Below are 12,396 nucleotides of genomic sequence, written 5' to 3' on the forward strand. Positions count from 1 at the left end.
TTACTGTCCGTTACACTTCCAAATTTGGTGTCATCTGCAACTTACTAACCATACCTCCTATGTTCACATCCAAATCATTTATATAAAATGAGAAAAAGCAGTGGACCCAGCACCGATCCTTGTGGCACATCACTGGTCACAGGCCTCCAGTCTGAAAAGCAACCCTCTATCAATCCTTCTGCCTTCTACCTTCGAGGCAGTTCTGTATCCAAATTGCTAGTTCCCCCTGCATTCCATGTGAGCTAACCGGTCTACCATGGGGAATCTTGTCGAATGTCTTACTGAAGTCCGTATAGATCATGTCCACCATTCTGCCCTCATAAATCCTCTTTGTTCCTTCTTTAAAAAACTCAGTTATATATTCTTGAAAAAGGAAAATAAAATTATCTAAAGGAAGGTGATACAGATGAGAAGGCGACTAAATCAAATGCAAACAAAAGGCAAAAGCTTGCTGGTGCTGGAAATCTGCTCTCCAGATATGCTGTCTGACTCTTTAAATGCATTCAACACTTTCCCCTGCTGCTTTAGATTTCCAGCATCTGCAATTTTGCTTTAATATGCACTACACTAATTAATAGCCTTTAACTTCACCACATTTAATTCTCACAGCCATAAAACAATGAAGATAATTCAAAATTAAACTCCACTGAGAGAAAGTGATCGGCAAAGTTGTGTGTAGAGTGCCACATTGTGGCTATTTTGAAGAACTGCTGCTGCCAGCACCTGACAACTTCACTCAATTTACCCACAAAAAGCAACAAACATCTGCAAATTCTATTTCAAAACGAATTTGAAACACTAAAAACAAAACCAACAGATCAAATATCTAGCTTGAAATCATTCCATGACAATTTAACTTTTTCTATTCATTTTAAATTAGAATTGACAATTTAGAAATGAAACCTTAATTTTTCTAAGGCTGAACAATTACAAATACAACATTCGATCAAGTTCTCAAAATTTTAACAGAATTGAACACTTAAAAAAAAGTCTCGAAACTAAATCTGGAAGACACTTTCTGGTCTCAAACTGCAATTCTGGATAATCAATGTGAAATCAAAAATTATTAGATTGAAAGTTTACATTTCGGTGTTCAATTGTAAAAACACATTTTTACATTTACAGGTATTTCCTCAATAACTCAGTGGTTGAGTTTTTGCATGACCTCACGCTATATGAAAATTGCACAATAAAAATAGCACTTTAAGTGTGGGCAATACAATCATGTTATAGACAACACACATTTCTGCACTTCACCTGAAGGAGCAGTGCTCTGAAAGCTAGTGCTTCCAATTAAATCTGTTGGACGATAACCTAGTGTTGAGAGATTTTTAACTTTGTACACCCGAGTCCAACACCAGCATCCCCATATCATGACTACATAATCAGTGCCTCACAGCCAAACTGGCAACAATCAATGACAGAAGCCAGAAACAGCATTCCCTAATAGGGAATCATGTTACAGCCAATTTGCGTTAACGAAACGCAAGCTATAGCAGAACAACTTTTACCTCCCATAGGTAGATGCTCTCTCCAATCCCAGCAGCAACATGAAGCCCATTAGGTGATGCAGCAAGGCAGGTCACTAGTCCAGGACAGAAGATCTTCTGTTGTAGTTGATCCTAAATAGAGACGATAAAGTTGTTTAACTATAGCATCATTTTTAATAATACTTTATGGAAACAAGTTTCAACTGTTATGCACTGACTGTTACCGTCAACTTTTATCAATGTATTTAGAAGTGAGTTACCATATATGAACAGTTTTTATACAAAGTGTTGAAATTATAAATCAACTTGCACAAGCACAGCCTTAGCAGAATTATGTGGAGTCTTTGCAGCAGCTATAAAGAGCACACCAAGCAAACTAAAATTAAAAAGGCAATTTAGAAAGCCATGAAAAGTTTTGTTAGGCAAAAGCAAGGAAGATCTAAAGACGGTTTATAAATACATAAAGATCAAGAAAATAATAAAAAGAAATGTCAATTAGAGACTAAAGAGTAACTTATGCATAGAGCCAGCTGGTTTTTAATATTGCGTTGTCTTCATAATTTTACGACACGGCGGTGAACCCTGTTAATTAAACCAAACACCCAGAAAAGCTCACCTCACCTCGTAACCTGTTAAAATGATTGACAGAGAACTTCCAAATTCCACTATTTAAAATACCAATTTAATTTTATCATCTCAAAAAATGAACATTAAACAACTATTCACAACTCTAAGCTCCCTACTTTCTCTTAACTGATTATAGAGTTGGAAGCAGATAACGATATATACTATTCCAATAAGACACTTAGTAAAGTTACATCAACTTAATTTCAAAAGCACACAGCCACTGTTGTCTTCTGCGTCTTCACTATTTTGGCTGTCTTCTTGCTTTTTATTGCAAGTATGTTTCGTTTGAAAAGGTACCTTTGATAGAGTGTATTGTAATTTCTTGGAGAGTAAGATGTTAAATCTCTAGACATTTCTATCACGATGGCAGTTGCTCTCTGTAATTTTCAACATGTCTGCATTTTATAACCATGTCCCACCACCACACCCCCCCTCCCCAAAAAAATTAGATTGACTCATTGGTTCAATGTTGGCAAAACAAAAAATTCAAACTCGATTAGGTTTTACTGTCCTGGGACATAGTTTAAACGGATTGGTTGAATTTGAATTGTCGTCAAAACAGCAACCAAAACTCATATCCAATTCACAACCAAATGTTACATATTTTCAATTTTCCAGTACCCTCTGGGACTGCCATCTAGTCATAAACACAGGTGCTTGTAATATGTTTAGAACAGCATTTGCTCTTTCTTAAAAAAGGTAAAGTACATGCCTTCAACTTCAAAACAATAAAAATGGGAAACATAGCTCACCGAGCTAAGGAGAATAAACAATAGATAGGTTGCCCCCGTGTTATTTACAAAACTCCCCCTCTCATCGGTGAGAAGAATGCCAAGACCTTGTGATAAGATCTGTGGATTCAGAGTTGGCTGGCTAACAGAAGGCAGAGAGTGGTTGAAGAGGGAAAGTATTCTGCCTGGAGGTCAGTGTTGAGAGGAGTCCCACAGAGCTCTGTTCTTGGGCCTCTGCTCTTTGTAGTTTTTATAAATGGCTTGGAGGAGGAGATTGAGGGGTGGGTTAGTAAATTTGCAGATGACACAAAGGTTGGAGGTGTTGTCGATAGTATCGAGGGCTGTTGCAGGCTGCAGCACGACATAGAATGCAGAGCTGGGCTGAGAAATGGCAGATGGAGTTCAACCTGAATAAATGTGAAGTGATGCATTTTGGAAGGTCAAACTAGAATGCTGAACATAGGATTAAAGACAGGATTCTTGGCAGTGTGGAGGAACAGAGGGATCTGGGTGTGCAAGTACATAGATCCCTCAAAGTTGCCACCCAAGTGGATAGGGTTGTTAAGAAAGCATATAGTGTTTTGGCTTTCATTAACAGGGGAATCGAGTTTAAGAGCCGCGATGTTTTGCTACAGCTCTGCAAGTCCCTGGTGAGACCACACTTGGAATATTGTGTCCGGTTCTGGTTGCCCTACTATAGGAAAAGATACAAAGCTTTGGAGAGGGTGCAAAGAAGGTTTACCAGGATGCTGCCTGGGCTGGAGAGTTTGCCTCATGAAGAAAGGCTGAATAAGCCGACTTTTCTCTCTGGAGAGAAGAAGAAAGAGAGGAGACCTGATCGAAGTATACAACAAAATGAGTGGAATAGATAGAGTCAATAACCAGAGACTTTTCCCCAGGGCAGGATTGACTGGTACGAGGAGACAGTTTGAAGATATTAGGAGGAAGGTATAAAGTAGACATCGGAGGTAGGTTCTTTACACAGTTGCGAATGAGTGGAATGTGTTGCCAGCTGTGGTGGTGGAAGCAGAGTCACTGGGGACATTTAAGCGACTGCTGGACATGCACATGGATAGCAGTGAATTGAGGGGTATGTAAGTTAACTCATTTTATTTTAGATTAGGATTAAACCTCAGCACAACATCATGGGCCAAAGGGCCTGTTCTGTGTTGTACTTGTCTATGTTCTATGATCTAAGACTCTAGCTCCAGTCATTGGCATCTGCTTGACTACATTATTGCCCAAATGAGGATATTTGCATCACCTACATCATGACAGGAGCTGACAACAGCTAGATCAACCATAGAACAGATTAGGCAACCTCCATAAATTAGGCCCAATAACAGCAGTGATAGCTAAGCACTGCTGCAGGACATTTCATGTCAAAGGTCTGAACAACTCTGCAAATAAAGCCCTACATAATCAGTGCCTCACAGCCAAACTTGCAACAATCAATGATAGGAGTCAGAATGTCCATAGCACCTGGTCAATATTGAAAATCATCATAAAGTGTGCTTGTGAGGAGTCTTCATGTTTCTCTACCAGGAAGCATCAAGACTGATTTAACAAGTAGATCCAGTAGCAACTTAACAGAAGCACAAAATGTTCCTGAATTGAAAATACCACCAATATTCAAGGGAGATAAAATAATCTTTAACAATTAAATGATAAAGGTCCAATGAAACCTATGACCTCGTGAACATACCGGTAGAAACACAGGAAATATAGCAACTCATTGATAGCCACGATACATGTGGATTCTTCATCTCAATGAAAAACGTCTGCCACCCAAGGATCCATCCCACTAAAGTGTAGAAACAGAGTGGACTCAAAATGGACAGAGGCAGTAAGTACTCAATGGAAGAAGCATTTTGAGAATCTCCTCAGCTGATGTAATGTTAAAAGGTTAATTATACTCTCTCTGGACATTAATGTAATATTAAAGGGTTAAAATACACTGTCTTTGGGTGGGGACAAAAGCCATGAAAGAATGCAGATGACTATCCATTGTCATTTAAACATTACTTCCCTGCTATTGTCAAGTTAAACTATCAATTCAATCTCTTCCATTCAGTAATGCTTTCTGGCCAGAGGTATCACACACCTTCATTGTCTTGGGAAAATCACTGAGTCAGGAAACCGTCTGCATAACGACTCCCCAGGATTAGGGCATTATCTCAGAGGATGATCTCATCTTGCCATTATACCTGGGGTAGCATGTGACTGAGTAACAGGGGATTGGCTTGAGTGGCATGTGATTGGGGGGGGGGAAGTGGGCAGTGGCCAGAGCATCTGTAGGCATGGCCAACAGACCTGTACAAACGGGATGTGTTTTCTTTGTTGAGCGCCTCACTTTGACCTGACTTCACATGCCTGTGAAGGGGGTCGCCAAGCTTGTACAGTACTATACTGTGCTTAATAAATTTGGTTGCTTGTTCACAGAAGTTGGTGTGTTGCAGTTGCATCAAGTGTGTAAGAACCTCAAGAAAAAAAAACTAACACTGAGACTCAGTCTTTGACATGACTATCCTCAACCACATTGTGCTCCCTATCGTTTTATTACAACCTCAGCATGACGTGAGATGAAAAAGACCATCCAATAGTGGAGAATCAATAAGACCTTCAATACAGATGGATCTCTGAAGTACTAAAAACACATTGGAGCCACAGTTGTACACACAACCTCACCTTGAAGAAAAAAGGCCATATTTGTGACCAGTTTCAAGAAAGGAGGCAAAACCAGTTACTGTGACTACAAAAGGGATCTGCCCTTTGTCCATCACAGGGAAAGTCATTACAAACATCCTCCACAATCACCTCCTCCCAGTTTCAGAAAGATTCTTACCAAAGTCATTAAGGCACATTCTGTCCACTAAGTGGCAATGGACTGAATCTTCACAGAAAACAAGCCCAAGAAAAAAATGCAGAGAGCAGCAGCAATCTTTCCACATGGCTTTTCTCAGAAAAGGCCTTTGAATGTGTCAACCAACATGAAGCACTCTCCAAAGATTTTGCTGCCACAGAAATTTACTGCCATCCTCCACCTGCTATAAAATAGCATGAAAGCTGTGACCTTTACAAAACAATGCAAACTGGGGTCAAGCAGGATTGTGTCATTGCACCAATACTCTTCTCCATCTTCCTTGCCACAACCCATCCTAAATCCATGAAGCTTCCTGCAGGTGTGAAGCTAATCTACTGATTAACATCCCTCAAATACAGAGGCAAGGCAACATCCACCACTGTCATCAAGCTGTAGTATACAGACTATGTTTCCATGAGCATACACTTGTGAGCGAAGCTCCAAACTATTATCAATACATTCACAGAGGCATGCAAGAATGAGCCTTACAAGTCAAAAGGTCCTCTATCAGCTTGCATCCATTGCACAATACTGTCCAACAGATGCTTCAATAACACTGTCTTCTCTAAGGCCAATTCCTTCTGGGGCTAAGTTTTAGTTAGTATTCAATAGCTACACTGAGTTGACCACATTGCTACTAAAGAGCTTGAGGAAATGCCTCAAGAACACTCAAAGCCTCCCTGAAAGAAAATGCAATATCTCAATTGACTCATGGACATCTCTAGCCCAAGACCGCCCAAAGCAGACAGACAGACAATCATTGAGTATTGCCAACAGGATTCAGTGGTATACCAGCACAAACAGAATGAGCATGCAAAAATCTGTACATTCCACCCACCACATCAGCAAGTGCCACTACCCAACCCATGGCAAAGCTTGCAGCTTGGTGGACTATTTATCCACCTCAGGACCTATAATATCTGAGCAGAAGAAAGTTATCCTCAAACCTTAGGAATTATCCAAGACTTAGTTATACTAGGAAATTGTAAGGAAAATGCCAGGAACTACAACTAAGGATACATCAACAGGGAACATTAAAAAAAACTTGGCCAGAGTCAACATTAAAAGATAGGAGCATTTGGCAAATCTCAGTGGGTTTCTTTTGAGGTTGTCAAATAAACTAATAATGGTTAAAAAAAATTTAGATCATCAAAAAGGTAATAACAATTTTATAGCCTCTGGGATTGATGGTGGGGGGGAAAATAATATAATAGTATAAATCAAGGATTCAATAATAGACAAAAACAGCATATGCAAATCAGGATCACTCTCAGTTTGGCAGACTAAGTGAGATACAAAGATCTGCTTGTGCTTGGGTCTTAGCTAATTACTATCTACCAAAAAAGACAAATTAGGAAGTCATGTGAATGTATCCAAGTCTGATGAGAAAATTAGATGGGAAACTAAGCTACAAAGAGGACGCAAAAGGATCTAAATTAGTTAAATGAATTGACAACATGGCAGGCTGAACATAGACTTTTTTTTAAGATTACTTAGTATGGAAACAAGCCCTTCGGCCCAACAAGTCCACACCGACCCGCCGAAGCGCAACCGACCCAGACCCATTCCCCGACATTTACCCCTTCACCTAACACTATGGGATATTTAGCATGGCCAATTCACCTAAACTGTACATTTTTGGACTGTGGGAGGAAACCCATGCAGACACGGGGAGAATGTGCAAACTCCACACAGAGTCGCCATCAGTCTTTGGACTCTGGAAACGTAAAGGTTGTATTGTTGAAATTTTAGATTCTGAGCGTCTGACAGGTTTGATGCTCAGAAGCTGAAACCACTGGCTGGACAGTCTAGGACATAGGAGTATCATAGTGACAGAGTGTAGGGATAAACCACTAAGGACAGACATGAAGAAAAATACATCTTCACCCAAGGACTTTAATTGTCAATCCCACACAGTTGTGGGTTCTCAGTCTTTGGGTATATGCAAGACAGATCGACACCAAGGGAATCGAGTGATTTTGGGATAATGTGAAAAGATGTAAATGTGATAAAAGATCATACGTGATACCCTGCAAGGTAAGCAGTGTAAGAGATCACATTTTCACATTTTTGAGATTGTTACTTGAAATGCAAGTTGAACTACAACAATTGCAATACCAGGAAAGTTTTAGTGGTGGTGTGGAGTTGCCAGTGTTGGACTGGGCTGGACAACGTCAGAAGTCACACAACACCAGGTTCCTATCGAACAGGTTTATTTGAAATCACAAGCTTTTGGAGCACTGGTCCTTCATCAGGAAAATCAAGCATTGCATATTGTTGAGTTGTGCATTATAAACTCTTTGCATAATTAAGAGGGGGAATGAGACTGAGTGGCACCAAGAACTTTTCAACTCAAGTTTTTGCCTGTCAACAACCTTCTGATTGTTTGAGCTGCAGTGTGTTAAAAAGCTAGAAGTGCCAACAGCATCAGTGGAAAAAATATTCACAGTCCGCAGTCTGAAAGCATCCATTGAGATTCAGAATCCCTACAGTGCAGGAGGCCACTTGGTCCATTGAATCGAGATTCCTGAAGAAGGGCTTATGCCCGAAACGTCAATTCTCCTGTTCCTTGGATGCTGCCTGACCTGCTGCGCTTTTCCAGCAACACATTTTCAGCTCTGATCTCCAGCATCTGCAGTCCTCACTCTCTCCCCTAATCAATGTCCTGTAAAGCCAAAACATGATCTCCCAACTCAAATACTCAATGCACTGACCAATCAAGGAAAGCATACCAAATGCCTTCTTCACTATTCTATCTACCTGCCACTTCACTTTCAAGAAACTGTGAACCTGCAGTCCAAGGTCTGTTTATTCAGTAACACTCCTCAGGATCTTACCATTAACTGTACAAGTCCTGCCCTGACTTGACCTCTATAAAGATCAGCCCTCAGTTTCCAATGCTTCAGGGAAAATAGTCCCCAAACCATTCACCCTCTCCCTATAGCTCAAACACCCTTGTATATTTTGAGAACAGTTGATGGAACAGTGGAGCACATCTATCAGTGCACTCTTCCTGGTTAGGTTGTGACAGACTTAATATGACCAGAAGCCACAGAAACGGAAGTGTCAGCCCATTCAGTCTGCTCCACCAACAAAATAACAGCTGATCTGACAATCCTCAACTCCACTTTGCTGACTTTTCCCTATAACCTTTGATTCCTTTACTGATTAAAGGGCCATCTCAGCCTCTAACATACTTAAAATGATTTCGATTTCAACAGCCCTCTGTTGTAAAGAATTCCACATATTCACAAACTACAGAAGAAATTCCTCCTCATCTGGATTCTGGATGGTTAAAGTTTATGCCCGCTTGCCGATCCTGGAGATCTACTCACAGATACCTGTGCGGGGGGAGTAGAAGTTGTCTGAAATGCATGACCCCTTATTCTGAGATTATGTCCTCTAATTCCAGAGGAAACAAACTTTCCACATCAAACCTGTGAAATCTTCTAAGAATCTTCAATGTTTCAATTAGGTCACCTTTTCTTCCCAATAAGTATAGGCCCACTCTACTCAACCTCTCCTCATTTGTGAACCTTCTTTTGGACTGCCTCCAATGCCAGCATATCTTTCCTCAGAAAAGGGGCCGAACACTGTTTATAATATTACAGCTGTGATCTGATTAGTTTCTATGCATAGTTTTAGCAAAGCCTCTCTATTCCCTTTGAAATTAACACCAACAGTCCATTTGCCTTCTCTGAATTTCGGTGCTAGTTTTTCGTGAATCGTAGCTGAGGGCTCGCAAATCTTTCTGCAGTTTAAAAAAAATAAAATTTCAGCTCCTTTATTCTTCCCGCCAAAAATCATAACCTCATATCTCCCCACATTGTATTCCATCTATCAAGCTTCGGCCTACTCACAACCTATCCAAATCCTTCTGCAGACTCTTTAAAGCAAATGGCTTGCTCCTATTTCCAATTTTTAAATACTTTAAAGGTAATTTTACAAAGCAGCACATGCATTTGGTGTCAAATGGATTCTGGATGGTTAAAGTTTATGCCCGCTTGCCGATCGGGGGATCTACTAACATGTACTTGTGCGGGGGGAGTAGAAGTTGTCTGAATCTCTAGCGGGGAACGACCTCCTTCCCTGTCAGTCACTCACCTTCCTCTGCAGTTCCCACACGCTGATGTAGTTCTTGCCGAGCTGCGCTCCCAGGAGATACTCGCCAGCGAGGGTACACAGGCCACGGGCCGACGTATTGCCTCCGCGGTAGCTGGTCAGCGAAGTCCCCGAACGCGGCTCCCACACGTTGCAGTTCCATAGTGAACCTCCGGCATCAGAACTCAACACCACCTCGAGCACCGACGCCGCCATCTTACGAGCTTCCCACAATTCCTCCAGGCACGGAGTCGAGAGGCAAGAGAGGCCGAGATGTTACCATGGCAACGCCTGAGCTGGGTTGGGCAATTAGAATCAGTCAGACCCAACACACTTCAATTTGAACCACAAAGCTTTTTTTTAAAAAAAATGTCCAGACAGAAACCGAAGAACAAAATAGTCTGCACAAAAATGATTGAGACCTTAGAACGCAAAATGGCAACTTGAGAGCAGGATATAAATCAGAGGCACAATCAATCAGAATTGGCTTTATGAACAGTAACTTTTGAAAAGGTGAGATCGAAAACACGGGCGAATTTAAAAGTTTTGATGACAAAGATGGTTTTGGAATATTACGTCAAATGCACTCCGAACCAGAATCATTACTGTTCAGAAGCAGGCCATTCAGTCCATCCAAATGAGCATTATGACATATTTATAATGATATTAACCTTTCCCTACAAATTATTTATATTAATAATCATCTAATGCGCCCTTGAACGCCTCTATTGAACTCGCCTCCATCACATTACCACGCGATATATTTCACATCCAATCTACTTGCCATGTCAAAATGGTTCTTCTCATTATTTTGAAAACCCTTCTAAACCGATGTCTTCTCATTTCTGATCCCGTTAGAAGCAAGATCAACCTCTCTGTGTCTATTCTTTTTAGACCTTTCATGGTTTTGAAAAAAATCGTCAAATCTTCACTAAGCCTTCTCTAAGAAAAACAGTCCCTGTGTTTTTAATATTTCCTCATTATCCCTAAATCATTCTCATGAACATCTGCATTCAAGGCATGTGAAATGGCGATTTCACTGGGCTAGTAATCAAAAACCCAAGCTAAGGTTTTGAGGAAAAGGATTCAAATCCCAACATGGCAGATAGATTTTTGAATTAAATAAAAACTAGTCTTTCTTGTTAAAAACCCATCTGCTTCACTAATGCCTTTTGGGGAAGGAATTCTACCATCCTTACCTGGCCTACATGTGAACCCAGACAATAGGGTAAAGTTGCCATAATCCTACAGACACAATGAGCTGAATGACCTAGTCCTGTATTGAACATTTTCAATGATTCTACAAGACCATAGGGCTACTGTCTCATTAGGGAGAGGTGATTGATGGACAAATACTGAGAAGATATAGAATTAGAAGTTCCACTGGTGGGAGACTTGGACCAGAGGCACAGCTTGAGAGTGAAAGCACAAACCTTTAGAACTGAGATGAGGAGGAATTTCTTCAGGCAGAAAGTGGTGAATCTATGGAAGGCTGTGGAGACTAGGTTATTCAGGATATTTTTCAAAACAGTGACAGATATATTTTTGATTAAAATTAATAATAATTTTTGATCAAGGGTTATGGGGAGAAGGCAAGAGAATGGGATTGAGAAACATATCAGCCATGATTGAATGTCAAAACAGACTCAATGGCCTAATTCTGCTCCTATATCTTATGATTTCACTATGCCTTAGTGATGGGGAGAGGTTTAGAAAGTCAGTCCTTCGTAGTATCCGCAGCTTGTGCAGAAATTGAATCCACACTGTTGGCATCGCTCTGCATTACAGCCATCCAGTCAACTGAGCTAACTGAACCCTTTATACCTGCAGCAGGATGATTGATTCTTAACTGTGATTTGGGCAATAAATACTGTGACACCCCATATCCCATGAACAAATAAAAAAAGTCTCTCCAATGCATTTTTTGTTGTCCTATATGATGATTCTATATCTATGATATCAATAATCTTTTTAAAACTATGACAACTAGAAAACAAAATATAATTTTCAGTACTTAATTCTTGGCAATCAACCCTTGTTTGACTATTTGTTTTTGCCATTTGGTAATTGTGGTTATAGAGATGTACAGCACTGAAACAGATCCTTTGATTCAACTCACCCATGCCGACCAGATATCTTAAATTAACGTAGTCCCATTTGCCAGCACTTGGCCCATATCCCTCCAAACCCTTCTTATTCATATACCCATCCAGATGCCCTCTAAATGTTGCAATTGTACAAGCCTCCACCACATTCTCAGGCAGTTCATTCCATATACGCACCACCCTGTCCGTGAAACATTTGCCCCTTAGCTCATTTCTAAATCTTTTCCCTCTTACCCTAAACCTAAGCTGTATAATCCTGGACTCCCCCACCCCAGGAAAAACACTTTGTCTATTTATCCTATCCATTCCCCTCATGATTTTATAAACCTCTAAGGTCACCCCTCAGCCTCTGACACTCTAGGGAAAACAACCCAACCTTTTCAGCCTCTCTCTTTAGCTCAAACCCTCCAACTCTGGCAACATCCTGGTAAATCTTTTCTGAACCCTGTCAAGTTCACAACATTCTTCCAATAGGAGAA

General features: G+C 40.5%; 1 protein-coding gene across 2 annotated transcripts in view; it reads right to left on the reverse strand.

The window, feature by feature from the left end:
- Positions 1–10,088, reverse strand: part of wdr18 (WD repeat domain 18) — a 199,960-nt gene extending 189,872 nt beyond the window's left edge. Inside the window, exons 1-2 of one of the 2 annotated variants that reach the window (XM_072593920.1) lie at positions 9,816–10,088; positions 1,512–1,622 (exon numbers count right to left, since the gene is read on the reverse strand). In XM_072593920.1, the coding sequence (XP_072450021.1) occupies positions 1,512–1,622; positions 9,816–10,028 (324 nt within the window). In that variant the 5' untranslated portion in view covers positions 10,029–10,088. The remainder of the gene's footprint in view (positions 1–1,511; positions 1,623–9,815) is intronic. The other variant, XM_072593921.1, reaches the window with a different exon arrangement.
- Positions 10,089–12,396: the final 2,308 nt, after the last annotated feature.

Source organism: Chiloscyllium punctatum, chromosome 24, assembly GCF_047496795.1.
Source record: "Chiloscyllium punctatum isolate Juve2018m chromosome 24, sChiPun1.3, whole genome shotgun sequence".
Taxonomy (NCBI): Eukaryota; Metazoa; Chordata; class Chondrichthyes; order Orectolobiformes; family Hemiscylliidae; genus Chiloscyllium; species Chiloscyllium punctatum.